At 36.8% G+C, this 23,502-nt stretch overlaps 1 protein-coding gene across 1 annotated transcript in view; it reads left to right on the top strand.

The window, feature by feature from the left end:
• The window catches only part of SCAF4 (SR-related CTD-associated factor 4), a 34,452-nt gene that overhangs the window by 7,138 nt on the left and 3,812 nt on the right, over positions 1–23,502 (top strand). Inside the window, exons 6-19 of the mRNA XM_010001822.1 lie at positions 162–338; positions 690–790; positions 1,291–1,338; positions 2,488–2,596; positions 2,937–3,104; positions 4,343–4,431; positions 5,822–6,012; positions 7,991–8,091; positions 9,142–9,255; positions 9,926–10,082; positions 11,732–11,886; positions 17,498–17,660; positions 17,819–17,899; positions 18,002–18,190. Of these exons, the coding sequence (XP_010000124.1) occupies positions 162–338; positions 690–790; positions 1,291–1,338; positions 2,488–2,596; positions 2,937–3,104; positions 4,343–4,431; positions 5,822–6,012; positions 7,991–8,091; positions 9,142–9,255; positions 9,926–10,082; positions 11,732–11,886; positions 17,498–17,660; positions 17,819–17,899; positions 18,002–18,190 (1,843 nt within the window). The remainder of the gene's footprint in view (positions 1–161; positions 339–689; positions 791–1,290; positions 1,339–2,487; positions 2,597–2,936; positions 3,105–4,342; positions 4,432–5,821; positions 6,013–7,990; positions 8,092–9,141; positions 9,256–9,925; positions 10,083–11,731; positions 11,887–17,497; positions 17,661–17,818; positions 17,900–18,001; positions 18,191–23,502) is intronic.

Genomic DNA, 23,502 nt, shown 5'->3' with positions numbered 1-23,502 from the left:
TTTTAAAAGTGACTTTTGGTATTGCTGAAACTTCACCATAGTTTAGTTGGGTTGTTATTGGTGTTCATCCTGTGCCATATTTTAGCACTAATATCCTACAACTCATGAAATACTATGTGTTTATATAAGACTATGCACGTACTGCTGTTATCTTTTTGTAGCTTCAGCAAATTCTTCAGACTTTTCAACAGCCTCAAAAACCCCAATCACCGGTCATAGATAACACTGTGATGGCTCAGGTTCAAGCTATTACTGCTCAGTTGAAAACTGCAGCAGCACAACCACCAGAACAAAAAGCTGCTTTCCCAGCACCTGAGCAAAAAACTTCATTTGACAAAGTAAGTCTTCATTTTTTCTGGATGTTTAATTTTTTCTTTTCAGCAGAAGGCTGTTTGATGGGTACCTCAATGTCCTCCATTTTCTAGGAGAAAAATGGTGCAATTTTTTCTTTCTGTTTAAAGGTGGGCTTCCTCTTTTTACAACCTTTGCCTTTTCTGAAGCTGAATAAAATGAGGTTTGGACATTTTTTTAATTGTGTACTAAAATATAGTGGGTTTTTTTCTGATTCTAACCTTGTCTTTAATTTCAGAACTGTTAGATATATAGTAAGACTTCACTAATAAGAATATTTTGGCTCCCTGTTGTATAAAATACTGAAAAAATAGTTGGTTCAATGTAATTTCTTTCAGAAACTGCTAGATCGGTTTGATTATGATGATGAACCGGAAGCAGTGGAGGATTCAAAGAAAGAAGATTCAGCTCCTTCTCCTTCAGTTTCTCAGCCAGCTTTGTAAGTTTTGTGTAATGAAAACTAACGAATCTTTGTTCTAGAAAATCTGTAGTTTAGTTAGAAAGGTGATTAAAATTCCAAGTTACTTCAGTGCTGAACTGTTGTAGTCCAAAGTTTAAACATTAACAACTTCTGGTGTTTTGGGGTGGGTTTTTTTGTCTTTTTGCTTTGGTGATTTGGTATATGTTTGACATGTCCATTGAGGAATCGTGTTCTGTGGAGAAAAGCTCAGTTGTGGTTTCAGGATGAGTTCCATGTTTTTGTTGCACAACTGAATGTGTCAGGGCACTGTTAGTAATCAGCTGTTTTGCTTTGCTGCTGAGGAAAAGATGCTATTCCAAACATTGTGGTAGCTTTAACTATTTTAAAAATTGGCTTTGCAGCTTTACGTTCTCAAACATTAAATACGCCCACAAACTAATTCGGGCTCCTGTTTCCCTTTAGGTATACATTATGATGAAGTTTTAAATTACATGATCACATACTAGTTTTTTCCACAGGACCCCTCTCTCATTCAGTGCACAGGCTGGATGGTGCTCAATACCTGGGTTAGTCACTATTTCTTTTTTCCCTGTTTCAGTATGTGGCCCAATGTCTTATTTTCTCTATGTGCCATCCAAACCCTGCACTCAAAAATAGAATAACTAACTTTGTTAGCTTTCTTACTATGTTTGTCACCTTGAACACTACAGTGTTCCATGAGTATTAGTTAAATAAAATGCCTTTTAAGTAAATTGGTGGTATATTTCCCTATAATACAGATGGAACTCTGGAGTACAGAAAGACGAGGTACATCAGATGTGAGAACTGCTTGTGTCTGCCCAATTAGAGATCATTGGACTAGGCACTTCAGGCTGTTCATGTTTTGTTTGTAGCACTCCAAAGCCTCTGTCCTTATTACCTTATAGGTCTGTACAATGCTTCTGAAGACTGGATCACAATAGTCTCATTTTGGACTCTCAAAATCTGTAATACTCTATAAGAAAAACTGATCTGTCCAGAATAATCTGAATTGTATGGCAGCTGTGTCTTATAATATTACAAAGTTTCATTTCACATCACCATGAAATTCCTTTATCTTCATGAAAACCCATTCAGTTCCTTACACAAACTGCCTTCTGTAAACAGATCCTATTAAATGCACAGGCCTCATTGGTTCCCTGAGCACTGTCCATTCTGTGTGTTGAATCAGGAAGTGAATGGCATTACTGTAGTCCTTCTGTGATATTCATATCCCTTTCTCCTCTGCCCTGAATTCCTCCCAAACTAAAGTTGTGGGTTTTTTTCCAGAAAAAGTATGACAAATTTATTTTCTGGGAGGAAAAGGCTTACTACTTCTGTTCTCAAAAAGGGAACTGGAAAGTAAGAAAGATATCCTAAGGCAGACAACCTACATGAAAAATTTCCTTAAACTGAGATCTTTAGCAATATCTCACAAATACAAGGGGAATAGAGATTTAAACCTTTATGTAGCATTCTTGATATGCTAAAGGACTACTCTTACAGTGGAGGAAAGATAAGGAAGCCACTCTTTCTCCTTTTGTTTTCACTTTTTAGAGAGAAAATGGGAATATAATAAAGATAATTTTGCTGTCTGAATTTTTGAGGAAGTGTAAATGTGTATTGAAATATGTAAAATAAAGGCAAATAATCTGTCTATCTACTGACTTGTCTCTCCAAATCATTACTGATTTTAGTGGATTTCCAGGAGAAGCTATACAACAGCCAGTTTTTCCTCAGCTCCCAAATATGGATCCTTTTCAGCAGCGAATGATAGGAATACAACAGGATCCAATGCGTCACCAGGTAACTTCAGGGTTTTCCCTTGTCCACTGTTGTGGTGTGGTTTCGATTTTTGTTGTTTTCCTTCGGTGGAGAAGTAAGGAAATGGTGTTTCCTAATGAAGAGTGAATATGGATAAGCCCTCCACCTTTACCAAGAAACATGCTTTAGTTCTCTGTTCTCTGTTTCAAGAACAAGATTTTTATTTTATACACTAAATATTTGACCTGCTTTCAGGCTTTCTCGGGCTTCTGGTCATTTATTGTGACTTTGGAGCAGAGATACAATTTTATGTTAGACAACTGGGAAAGCTAATGTAATTTTTTTCCTAACTGGAAGTTTCTATGTTGTTTCTGCTCCAAAGGTTCCACTTCCTCCTAATGGGCAAATGTCAGGTTTTGGTCTCTTGCCTACCCCGCAGTTTCCACCCATGGCTCAGCCTGTGATTCCACCAACAGCACCTGTGCAGCAAACTTTTCAGTCTCCCTTTCCAGTACAGGCTGAATCACACATGCAGAAACCACATCAGCAGGTGAGGAATATGCTAACTTAATAGCAATAAACTAGCTTAAATGCTCCTGTTGTTCAGGAGAGGAAGTTTCATGGTAACTGTGTCTAGAGATGACTGTGAGAGATAGGTCATCTGAGGAAAAGTTGGACAACTGCAGTGCTGCATAACAAGTCTGGTATTTCAGAAGTCTAGCAAAACCAGCATATGGATGCTTTATGCTTCCTTTTGTGAAAGGCTTTGGATTGCATTTTGTCCTTCCTCTTCTGATTTTCCCTCATCCTCCCTTTCTTGTCCCCATTATGCTTCAGGAATATTTTGTTCTTTGGAATTCTAACAATGCAATCTCATTCTTGAGATAAAGTATCTGGAAAAGTTAGTTTTTATGGGAGTGGTAGATCACTGAGATATCGGAAATAGACTCAGAAGTCTGTAAAACTTCTAAAAAATCAAAGTGTTTGTAAACACCTCTCTCATTCTTAAGATTTTTGGAGGATATTGTTTGTTTGATGCTAATAAGAGGAAAGAAAAGAGCAAGTCTATCTATGAGGCTGTATTTTTTTTTTTAAAGTTAACTGTAGTTACCTCTTTTGTTCCAAGAAAAGGAAATCTTAAAATGAGAAAGACATGGTACTAAGCTGTCTTTATGTGGTGACCTGTGATGTCATAGTTTTTAGAAATAACTTCTTGCTTTCCACATGAATTGAAGGGACACTTCTCAAGAGTATCTTTGTAATTAGTGTGTTAGTCTTGAAATCTATTGAATCTTGGATTCTATGTATTGTTTTAATTACTTACTGCTGCATTTTTCTAGTTTACCACATTGTAATGTGCTTACATATATGGCCTGAAGTAGTTTCTCAAACACCTTGGGGAAAAGTTTTCTAATAGACCTTACTTTGCCTGTGGTTTTGATCACAGACCAAAATCCCTTAACTAAGAAATATAATAATATTCAGTGGAGGTACATGCTGTACTGAAAATGACTGAAAATATGCAAATTGAAAATGAGAATTTTGTGTAAATTATTTTTACTGTGGTTTTGCAGTGGTTGTATTAAGTTAATTTAATACTGGACTGCCTCCCAGTTAGTGACTACAAAGTTATGGCAACGCTTCTGAGGAGAGTTATATGACATTTTAATTTCACATTTGTGAATATTCAATATAATTTTAGTGCTGTTACGTAATTTAGTCTAGGCATAAAATAAAAGGAAATGTTTGTGTTACTCACCCATAACATCCATTGTCTTAACATTTTAGGATATGGAAGTAGAGCAGCCACCTGTTGTTCAAGAGGGAAAACGTCATGCTTCTGACAACAGAAAGTCAAGGTCTAGATCTGCATCAAGGTAAAGTAGTGGAAGTTCTTTTAGTGAGGGTGTGTGTTAAATCAAGTATTGTTTCTTAACACAAGGAACTTCAGTGTGTCATGTCCAAACACTTGAAAATGCTTTACTAATTCTCTGTGTGTACTAAGGACAGTTACTGTGATGATCTGAAGCTCAGAGAATCAGGTTCTGTGCTGACAAATCTACTGTGGGGTGGAAGAGATGACGCTCGGAGAGGTTCTTACTCCTTGAACTACTACTGGTGGAGCTATTTTTTGGTGCTTTAGGACATAGTCTTTCTACATGTATTTTCAGTTGGCTTTTTGGGTGCCCAGCCCAGCATACTGCCTTTGAGGTCATTTCTTGTGATGCCCAGTTGTGCTGTACAAGTTGCATTCTATGACTAAATGCCAAAATACACATGTAGCTAAAAAGTCAATTTCAGTTTCATCTAATGAGTAATTACAATAAATTGCTGTCTGTGTATTATTCTCCATATGGACAACAGTAGTGAAATTTCTTGGTCAAATAAAAACTGTCAAGGGCTTTATTTGAACTCACTTTCTGGAAGAGATCTCCTACCTCTGAGGGGAGTTGTCTGTAAATGCAGCCAAATGTTGTATGTGCTTCAGTGCAGTGGTAATGATGAACAGATTAGTGAGTCTTAATTGTGTACCTCTGAAAGTCATCTATCTTCTAAGGAAAACTAAGTATCTATACAGTTCTCTTTTGTTGGCAGAGAGTAACTTCCATTCCTGTCAATACTGGAAAAAAATTTAGAGAAGCAGAACATGATAGTTGAATTTTGTCTGTGCTTTAAGGACACTTATGAAGGATTCTACAATCCAGTGTGCCTGTCATAGAGGCAGCATTTCACACATCTCAGCTGACCTAACAAATCTGGCTCCGGGATTAAAGCAAAGCTATCTACTTAGTTACGAGTCTTCTCTTTTGCCAAGTTTCATATGACTTCTTTGAAGGTTTACTCTCTCTTCCAGACCTTGATTGGTTTAGAACTTGAACGTGATGTCAAATACAATTTCACTGGCAGAACTTATTTTTAAATCTCCTTTGTAGCTTTCTTTTGTAAAAGTAATAAACATTTTCCTCACTTAAGCAGATGTCACCTTTTTCTGTGTTGACACAGACATAGTTTTGAAAGTCAGCTGCAATACAAAATTAACAGAAGAAACTGAATAATAATCAACTGTTCAGGTGGAGTGCATGAATAAGCTACTGCGATAATTTTTTCTACTTTTAACTGCATATGAATTAACTGTTATGTATTTATATTATTTTTTTACTGGCAGAACTTTTGCCTGATTATTTAAATAGTTATCTAAAATAGTTGTGTATCTGTCAATGTCTGGGTCAGAAAGATTGAACGTAAGAGGTTGTTGGTTTAAACTAGGTCACCTAAAAGGAGACGTTCAAGATCTAGCTCCCGATCTCGAAGGTCACGTCATCGACGATCTCGGTCGCGATCCAGAGATAGACGCCGACACTCTCCAAAGTCTCGGTCACAAGAAAGGCGTGAACGTGAGAGGGATAAAGAGCGAAGGTTGAAAGGCCTCCCACCAAACAAGTCAGAAACTGTTAGTGGTAAGTTGATTCTTTCTCTTTGTTGCCTATGTAACTTTGCAAGTTCTTGTAATACTGTTTGCAGATGCTCGACGTCTTCCTGGTTTATATGTGGAATTTTTTTGCCTGTGTCTAGTATTTTCTTTAATAAGTTTCAGAGGTCTGTGAAGGTGGAGATACTACAGTCAATTCTATGCCTATGTAAAATGGAATGCTAACAAGACAAATAAATGCTTGTATCTATTAGACTATTTTTATCAATTTAATTTTGACCACTTAACTTCAGTGTATGTTATCTGCTCAGAATGTTCCAGAAGACAATTGATAATCTGATGTGTGTTATTTTTAAAATGTTTTATTCCTTTTTCTTGGGTTTATTGCTATTTGATATGGGTTCCAAGACTCATCCAAACAAAATAGAAGTAAACTGTACTGTGGTTTATTTTCTGAACTGTTGATAAGCTGGTGAGAACAAAATTCACTACACATCCCTGTACTGCCTTTACTTGTAGTAGGCAATTTGGCATTTTTTTATTATCTCCAAGTCAGAAATATTTTGGCTTTAAAATTAGGGAAGAAAAAGGTGAAACACCATGTTTTTCATTTCTTTCATTGAAGACATGTAAGGTAAAGCAGATTGAGCAACAAGAAGTAGAGCACAATATTATGTATTTTATAATGATTTGATTTTTTTGTGTGTCTCAAACCTGGAGGGGAGCTTTGACCTGGAAAACACAAAAGCTGATGTTCAGATTTCTGAAATAATCCTGGCTTTGCCTGTGTTTATAGAGGAAATGTAGTGTTGTCTTCTGAATACTCCTGGAAAGTGTGAAAACTTCTCTAGAATCATCAAGTGAAAGGAGGACATTAGTTTTCGTCCCTTTTATATAAAAAAGAGTTTTAACTAGTCAAAGCCTAGTGAATGACAATACCAATAGTTTAAAATCATAGAATCATAGAATCCTAGGGGTTGGAAGGGACCTCGAAAGATCATCTAGTCCAACCCCCCCTGCCAGAGCAGGGTCACCTAGAGTACATCACATAGGAACGCATCCAGGTGGGTTTTGAATGTCTCCAGTGAAGGAGACTCCACAACCTCTCTGGGAAAAGGAATGCAAAGACTTAATAGCTGCTCATTTAAAGCTTTATGGCAGTGGGTTAAGATTTTGACAGCATTTCTTCCAGGTTCTGTCACATAATGCTTTCTGGGGATTGCAGTTTTACTTCACTTAGAGGGCAAAACATAGATGAGTATTAAATGTTGCTGTGGTAGTTTTCAGCGAATGTGATACTTTAAGCTCATCTGCTGTTTTTATTTCCTTGGAAGAATGAAGTGCAACAAGGGTGTTGCTTACTCTTTCCTGGAAGAAAAAGCTTGTGTCAATAATTTTTCACTTAACTCTAGAAAGAAATTGCACTGAATAGTCACTTTAGTCACTGAAGAGGTTAAAAGTTTGATTAATCATTGTAGTTCAATTGTTGCCACATTCTGGAAGAAAATCTTGCTAGTAGTGGGTGTCTTGCCCTAAATAATTATCATCTTGCCAGTAAGCACCATCCACAACTTGGAATGGTGGCCTTTAGCTTGGATTCCATGTTAAGCAGAGTGAGTTACCTTGTTGCAAAATATCCACTGTGTGTGTTGAGATCATTAATTTAGCACTGTTAGCAACAAAGCATGTTCTTCCTTTTTATGGTGTTTTGCAAAGCTCATGATCGTTGGAACTTGTGGGTTTCTTCCATATTAATTAGCTAGAGAGCTGCTTAGTGAGTTCATTCTAACAGTGATTCTGGTGTAGTTGCTGACATAAAGTGTTAACACAGCTCCAGGCAGACAAGAAGAAGAGGTTTCTGTCAAACACTCCTAAAGATTTAGATTTTCATATTAGCTGGCTTTCTCATTTGAACAACTGACTATTTTAAAATTACTAATTTGGCATTTTGTCTTGTGCCATGTATTACCAAGTTCTCTTACAATCTGTGTTAACTTTGGTTGTAGTTTGTAGTACTACGCTCTGGGTAGGACAACTTGACAAAAGGACAACTCAACAAGATGTTGGAAGTCTTTTGGAGGAGTTTGGCCCGATTGAGTCAATAAATGTAAGTATAAATATTACAGTGTAAGCTACTTTAATACACCTTGGTTAGAAAAAGTCTTTTCAAACTGTTTTAAGACAGCTTTATTTTTTATACATTCAAAAGAGTCAAAGAGCTCTCATTTCATATATGGTTGTGTTTTCTAACATGAAAATTAATTTGGCCACCTTTTAGAAAAACAAGAAGGCAGTTACTTAGTTTCTTGCAATTTAAAAATGCTGTTGGGGATAATAGAGGGATAATAGGATAATTTTCACAAAAATCATGCTTTCTCTGGAGAGAATTAAATGAGAAGGGGCTATTGAGGAGGTGGGTACAGAATATGTAACGTGCAACTGAGTTCCTTGTCTGCACCATTTTGTTTGACTAGTGAGATGTGGACTCTCAGCTGGTGCTTTTGTTTCTTTTGCTTGTTGCTCTTCTGTCATTTTAGTAAAAAACATGGAGAACAGTTGTGCTTTTCTGTATTTAAAGATATTTTATATATATAAATGATAGCTGTTTTGATAGGTATAAGATTTAAACAAAAAGAAGTGACTGCAGTTTTCTTGCTATTCACAAATTTTATAAATCAACAGACATTTTTTCTCAAATGCATTACAAATAAATTATTACAAAACTAGAGATAAAACCAAGAGTGTGAAAGTGCAGCTGGCAGCTTGTATCATATGGAATGAAGTGGGATACTAGAGTGGGATACTAGATACTTCTGACAGAGTAGCTAATTTCACTGCCACAGCATTTACGTGAACACTACTGTTTAACAACTGTAAAAGATTAAATGTACAACAGTTGCCCATATTCTTACGTGGAATAGAGTTTAAAGCTTTCCACATAAGAAGTTGCTTTTAACTTACCAGAAATTTTTATTTCTAGAAAACACAGCCTGTCTTAGCCTCTTAAACTACTATTCTCTTTCATAGTTCCATAGTTCTTTATGAAACACCAACACCTGCTGACATTCCACCGTACTGTAATTGAACATTTGTATATTGCTCATTACTTTGTTCATGTGCTAGCAAAACCAATGTTTTTTTCCTCAAATACAAACAGATGATACCGCCTAGAGGATGTGCCTATATTGTAATGGTTCACAGACAAGATGCTTACCGTGCCCTACAGAAACTGAGCCGAGGAAACTTTAAAGTCAATCAGAAATCTATAAAGGTACTTCTTGGCAAATGCTGAGCTGTTCTAAAGTTACTGTAATTACCATAATCCTTCTTAGTCTGTTCTAGACTTTGGGGTGTTTTAGACTTCTGTGTGTTCTGGAGGTGGTATTCTGTAAATTGATGTGAGTGGATTGCTTTTTTATGGATAGGTATTCTTCCTGTTCTATAATGTGACTAATGGAACTCAGACTAATTAAAGACTGCCAATAGTTGTCTCTTTAACCAACAAAAATTGTGTCCTTTTAGTCTTTACAGTGGACTGTAACTGTGTTTTTCTTGTTGCTGGTTATTTGTCTTATAACTGAGTTTAATTGTCTATGATAATCCTACAAAGAATACTAATAACTGAGGAAGAAAGCTTTTATTAGTGAAGTTATTTTGTAGAACACCATGTTAGAGTGTGATGCTTTCCTCTCAAGGGAAATAGAATTCATCTTAGTGATTGGGGAATATTTGAAGAAACTGCCTTTATAGATTTTTGCAAATTGCCTGCAGGAGTCAAGCCAAGAAATAAGAACTAAGTCTGCTTTAAAAAACCCTTCTAACCTATTTGTCCTGCTGTTTCAGAGTGTTCTTTTTGCTTTTTAGCCTCAAATCAAAATGCTATTTTGCAAGAACTAAACCAGAAACATTTTACTGACCACGTGTGATTTTTTTCCCCCTAGATTGCATGGGCTTTGAATAAAGGAATAAAGCCAGATTACAAGCAGTATTGGGATGTAGAATTAGGTGTTACTTACATACCATGGGACAAAGTGAAACCTGAAGATCTTGAAAGTTTCTGTGAAGGAGGAATGTTGGACAACGAAACTCTTAGTCCAGGTAAGGTATTGCTCCATCTTCAAAAGCTTTTAAAAAAGTGTCCTTTTGTGCTGATGTACTGCAATTATGTGACTGACTTTCCTAACTCTGAAGTGCATATAAAATCCTGAAAATGGTCAGGAAATGCAGCATGTGTAACCCCTATAGATTGGAGAGAGTTTGTAAGCAGTGAATGACAGCCCCTCATCAGGAGTTGTGCAGCTGTGTTGCAAGAGGCTGAGCTAAAAATGCACGTGGGTACCAGGTGACCTGTCAGCTGTGCTGCTGTTTGCCCTTCATAGTAATGCATGATACAAGTGCGTTGTACTTGTTAGCTCCAGAGCCAGCCTGGTTGTAATCATCCCATCCTGTCCCTGTCTCCTCCCCCCTTCCCAGTTTGTGCAAAGCAGCCCTAGCAGAGGAGACTGCCTTGGAGTACTTTTGTAGCTACTGAGCTGACAGCAACTGCCTAATATCTAAAACAAGTGCCTATAGTTTTCACACTTGTGACATTTTCAGTTCCTTTAGCAAGTTTTGTATTTATAGTTGCCTAAATAGAATTCTCATTATTTTGTATGTGAGCAGCGAAAATAGCAGGCTTCTGTGGTTGCATTAAGAAACTTACATTTGTTATAATCAACAGCTTCAAATCAGCTACAGGCTTCAAATCAATATAGAGTTGCTGGTGTGCTGGCTGTTGTGATTTTAAAAGTAATATTAAATTAATGCAACAAAAATTGAAATTGCCTTAAGTTCTTTGAGTTGGTACTCTAGGTGACTGTGTTGGTTTTAACCATTGTTTGGTGTGCTGTCTAGTTACTGAAACCTTATTTCAGAGTTTTGTCATTCTGTCCATTTTGCCCATGTCAGGTGGTGTTTATTCGAAATAGTAGCATCTTTTCATGATAAATGCACAAAAATACGTTGAATATGTCCTTTAAATGAAAGACTAACTCATGATAAGCATAATAACCACAGTGTGTTCCAGTCTTCTCTTTGCTTTTCTCTTTCCCATAATACCTCTTCACTGATCCCTCTTTTCTGCTTAGCTGTCTTTTTCCCAGGAAGTTCTGACAAACAATAGGAGCTATGTTTCTTCTGTAAAATTAGTTAAAGGTTGCGTTTGATTTTTCATTTGTTTTGCTGCAGTTCTTTATTGCTGTGTTCTCCTTAATCCTTTGTGCAAGATTTGAAAATGTTCATGGCTTGCCAAATTTGTGAAGAAGCTGCTGACTTCTTGCTCAGGAGCAATGGAATTAATCTGTTGAAAGCTTGTCCTAAAACAGCTTGTCCTAAAACAGCCTTGCTGTTCTTTTTACAGATAATGTGTTTCAGAGTCCTGGGCATGTATGAAATTCTTTCAGTGCAAAGAATTGTTAAATTACTAATGAAAGGAATCTATTTACTTGATATGTTTCAGTGATTTGCTGCCCTGTATTTCAAGTAATTTGGAGTTTTTATTGTCAGAAATATGCTTAAATGCCTTTTAGCTCTGTGCTTATCATTATTTGAATATTTTTAATTATGTAAGTTTTGTAAACATCACAAAGCATAGTAGTTTTACCTGGCAGTACTTGACTACTTGTCTGTTGCTACTGAGCTGATACATATATGTTTGTTTTTGTTGTTATTTTGTGGGGTTTTTTTGTTGTGTTTTTTTTTTTGTTTAGAGTGGAAGGGGATTCCCAAGAAGTCTGAAAATGAAGTAGCTCAAAATGGAGGTGCAGAAGCTACACATAATGAGCCAGTTTCACCTATACCTAAAGCTTTACCTGTTCCAATTCCTGTTCCCATGCCTGCACCAATAACAGTACCTCCTCCACAGGTGAGAGTTGCTTCTTATTTCCTCTGGATATCTAAACAAAAACTTCCTTTAAATAATAATTCAGGCTGGCTATATTTAAGTTAAAGAGAGGGAGGAAATATGATTAACGGTAACTGGTTGATTTTTGGGTGTATGTGTTTGTAATCTTGTTGTCTCTAATTAAAAATGATCTTGTTAGCAGACTGACTATGTTGTCAATTTATGAAGATAACTTTACTGTGTCATAAATTAAGTATGCATCTGAAATCTATTATTTGGGCACGTTCATGGGTTCTCATAGGAGAACATTCCTTTTCTGCTAAGTCACAGTGGCAATAGAAGACTTGAAAAAAACCTGATCCCATTAGGATTTAGAGGATGTTTTGTGCCCAGCTGAAATGCAGAGCATCTGATTTGATTTCCCTGAAAAGCGATGTCGTTTGCATGGGCCACAACAGCCCTGGAACTGAGTCAGCATGTGGTTAGTGGGACTGATGGAGAATTTGCTCCAAAATCTCACTGCTGCTCTGGTATTAATGTACTGCCAGATCTTTATTTGAAGTGCTGTAGGACTCTGCTAGTATCTGTTCTCTCAGTCCTGGATAAGTTACTGCTGTAGATTCTTTTTATTACTGGGATGAATTGTATCCTTCCAGCTTTATGGTTGCTTTTTTTTTTTTTCTGTTTTCCTAATTAATTTTCCTTACTATTTGGGATAAATCAGTTGTAGACCTTCTAAACTATGCACGTTGCTTTCGTGTTTGTTCATATCATGTGTAATCTCTTTGAACAAACCTTTGGGAATTTAATACAAAAAATGTAATGCTCTTCCTTTGTTGTTACAATGGTTCTTCAGTCAAAGCTGATGTTCTATGTTCGTTCAGCAATACAACACTGAAATTTTGCCATCAGTTCAAGTAACATTTAATAATAATTACTCCCTCCAGTGTTTTATAATCTGTATTTCTTTTAGCTTTACTTATGGACAGGTGCATTACTACTTTTATAGTAAGAGTTTCCTTCTTATCACTGTTAAAAGAGTAGTGTATATTCTCCCAAATGGGAGAAGGCATGAAAAAGCTCTTTTACATCTTGCAAAAATGTGATTTCCTCGGAAAAGACCAAGAACTCAAATTATTTGAAGACCTATATAATTCAGCCAGTTATGTGATTTGAGAACATTTTGTGTTGTATTGACACAGAATTCCTGAAATGCTATGAGGTATTATTAGTAAATGAACATTTAAGTCAGTTTTCTCATGTCAAGAGAGTTTTTGCTAGCCAGTAGCTGTATTTTAAATAGTAGTGGTTTTGTTTGTTGTCCTTAATTCCATGCTGAAAAAGAAAGTGTAAAGAGAAAAAACAATTTCAGAATATATTGAGTGTGCTGGTTACTTGTCTCAGCCCCGTCAGCTTGTTTTTTACTGCAGCAAAGAAACTTGGATCTTCATAAGTTCATGCCAGGATGAGAGAACTGTATTTTGTCTTTGGTTTCCTTACAAACTTCTTAATGCTGTTTTATACTCAACCATTTCAGTTTTGTTCTCTGGCCATAGAATTACAATCGTTTAATAACTTGTAAATAGTTCTTAAAACTTGCATATTAAGTTCAGCTGTAATTATAGTGATGTTAGTAGTAAAATTAACATGTTGTCTAATCTGTGAATTATATTAAGACCTAAAGAAAAAAGCTCATTATATTCCACTTGTTTTTTTAAAATTACTTTGTAGGGTGCCATTGCATTTTAATTAGCTGATGTATATTTGTTCTCTTGATACAAGCAGAACTACCTTCATTTGTATTTGGCTTCAGTGTTCAGGACTTTAAGAGGTGGGGAGGTTTTTCTGAGTGCTGGGTAGCTCTGAATGAGCATCAATACAGTGACACCAGGTTGCTTGACCCATCCCTCTGGCTGCTCCCCTCTTAGCCAGAGAGAAGGCCTCTTAGCCCTGCCCACCCTGGTCCTTCTGACTGGAGAAGCAGGTTTGATGCATGTGGTATGTCAGAACAGGCTTTCTGCATTGTCCTCAGTGAGGCTGCACTGATCAAGCATGGGGCTGCCCAGACAACTTTGCCATAACTTGCTCTCCCTTTTGTCACTTTTTGACCTTCCTTTTTATTGTGTTTTTACCTTCTGTCTTTCTGCTCTCCAATCTCCTCCCAACTAAACAACTCTCCCCTAATTATTTTTCCCACGTTGGTCCCAATTTTGCTGCATCCCTACCTAGATTTGCTATTTATTATATAATTACCTAAGTAATATTGTCCTTGTATGGTATTCCTGGATATGGTTACTTGTGCACTCTTGGCTCACAGGAAGGTCCTTTTCCACATAAGATCCCCAGTGCTCCTTTATGGTTATCTGTGAAGTTTGTCTGTTGTTCATGAAGCACCCTGTTAACCACCTACAAAATCCAGCCATCCCTTGCAGCACTGTCTGTATTGTCATCTTCTCACATTATCTGCCACATCTCATGGTTTCTTATGCTGTGCCCAGTAGCTTCTAATGCCCTTAATGACCTTTTTCATGAAGCTTAACTTCAGGCCTAGTGAGCAGCTTGTGATCTGCCCATAGCCCTAACAATTGCATGCTTAAAGTAGGATGGGAGAGAGCTGCATGTTCCTTGCTCTGGTGAGCCTGAATGGGTGGGCCTTCAGTGCTACCCTGCAGCATGGGCTGCACACATAGGGATGGAGCCCTGCTCTGCTGGACAGTACCTGTGAGCCCGTAACTAACTGCAGAGTGACTTCCTGCTATTGCTAGTGTCACCTTGACCCATGAAGGCAACTTCTATGTAGTAAGCACTTAAAATTCATACCAGTTTTTCAAGAATGATGGCCTGCCTAGATAATTATGGTTCTTTGGCCTCAGTAGTGCACACAGCCTCTTTTTAGCCACAGTGTCGTGGTTTGTTTGCAAGATAGGTGAAATACTTCTGATGTGTTCTGCCACTGGAGTGAGCCCTTTCCTTGCCTGTAGATTCAGATCTCTGACCTGTTGCTGAATCTGGTCCCACTCCTGCAGGTCTGAGTAATCCACCTCAGTGGTCTGCTCCAAGGGTAGGTCTGTGTTTATGTTTAAGTCCTGTTGCAGTGTCCAAGATCAGCTTAAGTATATTTCTTGGTTGTTGAGTCAGTTTCGGTTAAGAGCTCTTGTGTTGCATATTCACTGACAAGGTTTTGGGCAACTGCTGTTCCATTCTCCTGACAAAGCTTGGTGTTACCCTACCAAAACTGCCATTCTTTTAGAGTGCACCATGTCTCAGGCTTTGCTAGGGTTAGCCATTGAAGTCCGTGGGATTTGCTGTGGCTGCCCTTTCTTTAAGTTTCCCAACACAAAGTCCATTTTCTTAATTTAATGGATTTTCAGCCAGAAACCAGAGTCCAAGTTGAATGTGTACCTCCCAGATTTCCTGTTGTATTTCTTGATCCCACATTCTCCTTGTGCCTCTAACTAGATGTGGGAGTTGTGCATTGGTCCATCCTGTGCCCTTCTTATTGAAACTGGCAGACTCCTCTTACGCAGTTTTCATTCTGAAGACTCCAGGTGTGCTTAAATAGGTATTTACTTGTTTGGAGCACTCTAGGTAGACTGTGCTCCTTTAGTTCACAGGGCTGATGATTCTTCTTCAAGTCACAATCCAAGAGGTGTGCACTAAGAAATAGTTGTACATGGACAAAGGCAAAACCCCTAGACATTTGCATTGAGATGCACCTGACAGTCTGCATTACAGTTATTGAGAGATTAGTTATTACAGTTTTCCAGTGTTGCTAATAAAATACCAGGTTTTCCCAGTGTTTATTTCCTCATTAATAAAGGGTCTCCCTAGTAGCCTTTGTTACTCTGTTTAATCCAATTCATTAGCTATTATTCTGGAACTGTTCACCAGTCCTCTGTGTTTGTTATCTGTTAATGTTTATTGGGTCAGTCTCTTTAACAAACAGAAACTTTATACTTCAGACTGTATTTTAAATTAGATGTTGAGACATTTGTGCACAGATTCTTACTGCCTGCCTTTTATCCTTCTGCTTAAAAGTAAAGGTTTTAATGTGTTAGTTATAATTATGTATTAGAGGGTTAACTCTTTAGAAGTACAGCAATTAAACTTGGATAATTAGTTATGAATATCCTCTAATATGTTTCTAAATCATCCTTCTTTGATATTAATTCTGTTCTGGTTCCATCACAATATTTTGCTATCCATTATACCTTCTCAAACCATTGTGTACACATGCTTCATTACAGTTTTCTCAGCTTTTAGCTACTTAAGGACTGATAGCATTTAGCAATTTCCCCTCTTTTTAAACCTTTTTGCCTTCTTAATACCCCTCATCAATTCCTTCTTTTACATACACTTAACCTGTGCACTGTTGACCTTGCAAGGTCTCAGTCCCCAGAAGATTCCCAGTGTTCCTTCCTACTTGTCTCTGAAGTTTGTTTTGCTCACATAACATCCTCTTAACCACCTGCAGAATCCAGCCATCCCTTATGGAGCCATACATAACTTTGGTCAGTTTCTTACATTGTTATCTGTCACATCTGTCAATTTCTCATTCTGCATCCAGTAGTTTCTCACATCCTGTGCTGTTACCTTTACTTCAAGCCAGGGCCTAATCAGCAGGCTGTTATAAGCCAATAAATAAGTGATTTAAAAATAAAAGTGGTGGTTTACACTAAAGCCTAATGAATTAAAGTATACTGTAATTGATTTAGTTTAAAATTTTAATGGCACAAGTTCTAATGTGCCTCAGCTTACTAACCTAGCCATAGGTAAAGAACTTGGAACAGAAGTTTGAAGTGGTATCAGGTGCATGGCATCTTCAGGTTTAAGGAGAATATTTTGCTTACCTTGGTTTAATGCTACTTCTTTCAGTTCTGAGAAGAAAATGGTAAAGGCTTCTCCTATACTCTAGAAATAAAAAATCAGTTATGAAGGGTCTTAGTGTAGTAGTTCTGAAAATTTAATGGTCATGGATGTGAGTCAGTTATGCTCACTTGAGTACACAGCTCTCCTTTGCTTTAATACATCAATTTGAAATACAGAAAGTATTTTGATTACGCTTTTTTCCTTTTGTTTCCCACATATTCAACATAGTTTTTTTAGTAATCTCACAAATACTAGTCTAGAGGCCAACTGAATTGTAATCAGTTTTCATTCAGAACGTGATATAAATTAATTAATTTTGAAAATTAATGAATAAGGAATCAATAGTCACCCTAAAATATTATAGGAACTCAGGTAGCAAAAAAAAGAAAAATAATAGGTCTTTAATTGCTCCATAGTTGTGTGCGTTGATGTTCCGTGCTGGATGGTAAAATTAATTCCAGCTACTCTGTAAAGAGTATATTTAGATGAGTTACCAGCATCCATTAATATCAGTTTACCACAGAAGATTTCTTTTCTTCCTTAAGAACAAAGGCAAACAAGATCAATGTTTATGTTTTAAGTTGTAGGAGCTCGACTGCCAATTAGATCAGTTATGTAAGTCACCTTGTTGCGGAGTAATTTAAGGTAGCTTAAAATTTCTTGTTCTGATGGACAAAGCACATAGGGCAGCAGTCCACAGCTGAACAACAAATAATCCGTTCAGTCTTGCAGTAACACATTTTTCCCCTTCGTTTTTTCTTAGGTTCCACCACATCCATCAGGTCCTCCTGTGGTTGGTGCACTCCAACCACCTGCTTTTACAGCACCTTTAGGAATCCCACCTCCTGGATTTGCTCCTGGAGTGCCACCACCGCCACCGCCTCCATTTTTACGGCCTGGTTTCAACCCAATGCATTTACCCCCAGGTATACATATATTTTTTTAGGAATATCAAGTCTTGTTTGTTTTTTGTGTTTTGGTTTTGTTTTTTTAACCGTATAGCAAATAAAAGCATGTGCCATATAAATTGCGCACACATGTTTTGGTAAAATTATACTCAGTGATGATATATACCTTTTTATAGGATTTCTTCCTCCTGGACCACCACCACCTATAACTCCTCCAGTATCTGTTCCTCACACTCCAGCAGTAAACATCCCAAACTGTAAGTGTTTCAATCTTGGGCAGGTGGCAGTAGAAGGACAATCTCATGCAATCAGAAAGGCCAACTTTTTTTTTTTTAATATGTCAATGCATTGTTTCTTAGCTACAGCAACTGGTGTGAATGAAGACACTGCAAAAGATTCTTCTGTAGGAAATCCCATCCCAACAGTGGTTTCTGGATCCAGAGGGAATGCTGAAACTACTGATAGTTCCAAAATATATGGAACTGTTCCACCTCCTGTAGCACCTACTAATGTACCTGCTCCTGTCACCCAAACTCTTCCACTTCTTGGTAAGTTCATTTTTGTGTATATGCTTCAGTGTTATTGTTCCCTGAATTTAAAAGATAGTTTTGATTTTTCTTCTGACTTGCAATTAGTGGGCAAGTAAAGTCAAATTTTCTACCGTTGTTGAAATTTCTGCTCCTCTCTTGGCTTTTAAATGATTTTTAGAGGTTTGATCTCAAACAGATAGTGCAGTGATTTTTTTATTAATGAAGATCTGGTTTTGGGAAGAAACAAAAAAGACATAACGTTTAAGTTACGAATTCAAGACAAAACAAAATGCTGTCTACTTACTTTTTACATATTGAGGTTTATAACATATCAAAAATTAACTTAAGCAAAACATCTATATGACATATGAACTGTTTTAGATGCAACTATTACATGTATAAATTTTACTTACAGAGAAACAGTATTTTTTTTCTTGTATTTTTTTAAAGCGATGAAATTATGGTATATGCCTTATGTATGGAATAAATTATTTAAATAAAATTTTAAAACACCTTTTTTTCAGCCTTGCAGTGTTACAGGTTTTGAAACCTTTTTAACAATGTTACCTTATTTAAGTATGGCAACATGGTATTCAGACTAGCAAAGCCAAGCTAACTTTGGAGATCTTACATAAATTATTTTTCACAATACACTATGAACTTGGTCAGATTTTTCAAGGCAGTGTGTCCTGTTTAACATTGCAGGGGTCTGTTGAATATTTATGTTAGTATGGCCTTTTATGGGTCAGTGCCAAGAATATACTCAAGAGACTTATTTCCTACAAATTTTAATAAGTTTATTACATTTATGGCATTTCAGACTTCTGAATGAGAGCATAACAAGTGAATGAGAGCATAACAAGTGAATGAAAAAGCTAGTTTTGTTTTAGTGTGTCTGTGCCCAGAAATTTACAGTGTTCATTAAAAAAACCCTGAAGGTTTGTCTTCTCAAGAGCTTACTTCTCTATTGGATTTTATGGCTCAATTCTCTAGCTGTGACTGTAGGATCTTTTGTGTTGGAAACTTGAAATAAGAGCCTTTAAAAAAACCTACTTCAAAAAGTGAAGAGCCGCTTCTCTCTGAAAATCTGCCTGCCTTTTAAAATCTATTAAAGGAGATAATGCAAATCCAATAGCTAATGTTGTAGAGTATCTTGACACTGGACAAAGAGAAGCTTAAAAAAATTCTGCAGTGACACCATTGATTGAGATGATTTTGTAGTAATAAAGATTACTGGACTGTACATTTAAAATGCGCTCATATCTTAGTGGTGAAGTTACACTTTTTGTAATTGTAATACAGTATTACCACATTTTTTAAGTTTCGTGGTATTATGTGTTGTATGGCATAACTTGAACTTCTTATTCCAAGCCTTTGGAATGTATTAATTTACTCTGCAATTTGCTGCATTGCTCTACACCTAAGAAAAAGGCTTTACAAAATTAAGATTGAAGTAAATTGTATACCCACAGTAGTTACTTGGACAGTAGCTGTTTTAATCTTACAAGTTCAAGGAAGCTGAATTTGATAAATCTGAGATAAGGGATTTGCCTTTGTTTTTGTCTTTAATAACTTATTTACTGTATAGTTGAGGTACATAAAGTTGTCCATGTGGCCACAGTGACTTCTCTCAATGTTCAATCTCGTCAACAAGGGAATAGGAGAGTTTGAGCTTAGAGTGGTTCTGAAGTAATAGCTTAGAGGGCTGTGTATTTACTTAAGTAATAGCATTTTATTTTGATGACTGTCTTATTTCAAGAAGTTATTTATAATAAAGGAGCTCTGTAAAATCCTTCCATCCTGACATTGCAGGGGTGAGGGGGACTGTTCACAACCTGCTGTAAGATACAAGAAAATGTAAAGAAACATTAATATTTACATGATTTCATTATAACATTTACATGATTAAAGGTTAATATCAGTTGTCTTTTGCTTCTAAAAGTTTTCTCTTAAGTTAACACAAAGTAAACTGACTTCTTAAAACCACTCTGATTCATTTATCAATTAGTTCAGCTCTGTGTGTGAGAGTCCAGATCTGGTCTCTTCTTAGGCTGGAAGAGAAATGTGAAAGAGGTGATGTTTTTCACTACTTCTAGGTAGCAAGGAAGTGTCTCTTGAAGTCTTGCCTTTATCCTCTTGAGTTAAAGTGTGGCCAGGCTGCATAATCATTCCTTCCTTCTCATTCTGTGTGTCACTAGGGAGATCAAAGGATGGGAAATGGGGTGTGCCAGGGTTTCACCACTTGTGCAGACATGAGATGCAGTCAACATATGCATCCTGGTCCTGGAGCCTAGAAGTGCTTTCAGGCTTGGTAATTTAAATGTAGGCTTAGTGTCTGACCTAGTCTTGTGCAGGTCAGAGACAAATGAACTGGACAAGGGAAACGAATAGGTACGGCACCATCCTCAGTTAGCCATGGGCAAGTGCAGAGAAGGGAAATCAAAGGCTTCAGACTAAAGGACCTCATGTTCACAAGTACACGGTGTAGCAATTTGAATAGATGACTGATCATGTGACTGGTTTCTCATGAAGTCCTCAAACTGCTTGTTAAACATTCCCATGATGTGGCTCTCCAAGCTGAGATCAAAAGGTGGATGAAAGATTTGTTTGACAGCATCATGAAGTATGTCATGAGGACTCTGCTTGGGGAAACAGGGATAAAGGGGCTTGAGTAGTGTAACATGAAGAATGAAGAAGTATTCTTCGGATACTTGGTCAGGATAGAAGAACTTACTTCAGCAGGCTGAATTCAAGGAATGAAGATTGCTCTGAAGAGACTGTCATAGAAATCTAAGCTTAACCTTGCCTGAGCTTAACCTTGTGTAATCTGTACAAACACAAGAGCTCTTATTTTTGTAACTTAAAAACAAAGCTTATCTATCTGTTCAGTTTTTATATGGAAGATGTGTTACATAGTAATTCTAAATTGATTGTTGTAAGATTTCATATGCTTTCTTAGTAATGTAAGTTACATTCTGTTTCATCTCCACTAACTTCATTCGTTCCTCCAGTGTAATTCTTTCATCGCTTCCAGCAGGCATGTTTGTGCTTCAGAGGAATGAGTCCTCATGGACATTGTGTCTGAATTTTTTTGTGTTTGTTTCTAAAAACCACCCTTAGGTTGTTCTGATTCAGTTGTATCCTTGATCATATTTACTGCTGTTATAGCTTCTTGTTCTTAATTTGAACAAGATTATCCACTGTAACTGATTTTGTGAGTATGTGCTCATATGTAATTTTTTTAATGATCTGCAAAGCAAATATTTTTACACTTCTTTTACATATGCATATTGCAGAGAGTGACAGGCTTTTAAATCATTTTTTATTTGCCAACGTGTTCTTAGTGTTGAGCAAATGCTGTAATTTGGACCAGTAATAAACTGCTGTTGCAGATGCTATGTTTCTAATATTCAGATTCTGTGATCTATTATCTTGATGAAATACACCATATTGCATTTTGTAGGTTCTGGTCTAGTGCTCTTTTTACCAAAATTCCTACAATGATAATTGCACATTGTCAAAGATTAATTATGCTGCAATTCTCATCAAACTTGGTATTGATTTCCTGTTAATGCATGCTGAACTGTTTTCTCCCTTGCTGGTTTGTTCTTAAGTGACTTTTTGTAATCTGCATTAAATTATAAAAGACAGACTACAATATTCTCTGAGTGCATCAGAATATTACTGTATTTTAAAGTGGATACTTCCTTCACAGGAAGGATGAGCTTCGTATTAATACAGGATATGAACAGTGATAAACTTAAGTTTTCTTGTGAGCATAACAAACAATGCCCTTGCTAGTTATATATGTGACTGCTTTTGTAATACTACTGCATGAGAATTCAGAGGTAAGGGAACATGAACTCTCAAGGACCATTCATAGAATTCAGTTTTGCCTTGATTATTTCCTTGACCTGGACCAATTTAGTGTTTGTTTTATAAAGCATGAAGTTTAGAAGTCTTGATACCAGAAACCAACACTGTACACATAGTATAGCTTGATTCTCACATCTCTGTTTAAGCATCTTACATGAATAGGAGCACGCTCTGACGAGCTTCAAGTGCTGGACATTGACTACCCTGAAAAAAGTTACTTAGGGCAAGTTATTTAAGCAGTAAATGAATTTTTAGGCTCTTAAGTTTAGGCTTTTCTTTACAGTCATGTCTTGGTCTAAAGAATTCTGTATCAAACTTCAGAAAAAGACACAAGACTTACAGCACTGTCCCTCTTTCAGTAATTTCCTGGTAGTATTTAATGTTCTAGTTTTAAGATGCAACGTATTACACCGGAGAACTCGGAGAATCACTGTGACATGCTACATGTTGCAGAACATCAGCATCGCACTCAAAGAGTAAACATTTAGCATGTTCTGCTGGAATCATAAGCTTTTGACTTCTTGTTCTCATGTATATTTCCATCAGATTTGAAAGGAGGATTGGTGGGTCAGGGGCAGAAACCACCATTCCTTTGCTGGCTTTCTTGTAATGGCAAAGCTAAGAAGTAATTTAACAGAGTAGAAGAGACATTTGCAGTGACTTATTGAGCAGAGTTTAGTTAAAAAAAAAATCAGGTGCTGCACTTCTTTATATCAGCATTTCTAACACTGGTAATTATCACAAAGGAACACAGGATTTGTCCAGCCAGAAGAAAAGATAATCAGAAAACGAATTACAGTGACAGAAATCTGGCTTTGTACCTAAATTTGTCAAAACAGTAAGGATGACTCCTGTGACCTCTCTGGATAGAAGACACTGCTTCAAGACAGCTTTAGCATTTTGGGCTATGTCTTCCTAGTAAAGTGAAATGACAAAACTTTTGACACTGTGTGATTGTTCTTGCACCTCTGAAGCAACACTTGTGGTTGACTGGGTTTTCCTAGTACACTTGCATCTGCATTTTTCATAGTAAACACTCCCAAGTTCTGAGGACCTTTCAGTGTGCATCACTGGGAAAAGTTACAAATAAAAGTAAGTTCTGAAAGCACTCTATTTCTGTACATTCAAACAGAATTTAATATATTAGGTGTAATGTCTGAGGATTGTATCAGCAGTATTAAAAGCTATGTCTTAGCAGAGTTATGCATAGTAAGCAGCTAGTGCAAGGGCTGATTGTATTTGGTACCTATAAGCAAGACGAGAAGGATAGCTACTACAACATCTCACAGTTACCAACAAATGAATAAAACACAGGCTGGGGCAGGTAAATTCCATCTCTCATTGGCACAGGTATGAGACAGTAATTACATTATTGCTTTTCTAGGAGCTCTGGTATGTCTTCAAATTTGACAAACTATTTAAATTTTATGTACTGTCTTTACCTAAGTAAATTT

This window comes from Chaetura pelagica, unplaced genomic scaffold (genome assembly GCF_000747805.2).
Source record: "Chaetura pelagica isolate M959 unplaced genomic scaffold, ChaPel_1.0 scaffold637, whole genome shotgun sequence".
NCBI classification, from domain to species: Eukaryota; Metazoa; Chordata; class Aves; order Apodiformes; family Apodidae; genus Chaetura; species Chaetura pelagica.
This window is presented reverse-complemented; position numbering and strand designations above follow the sequence as displayed.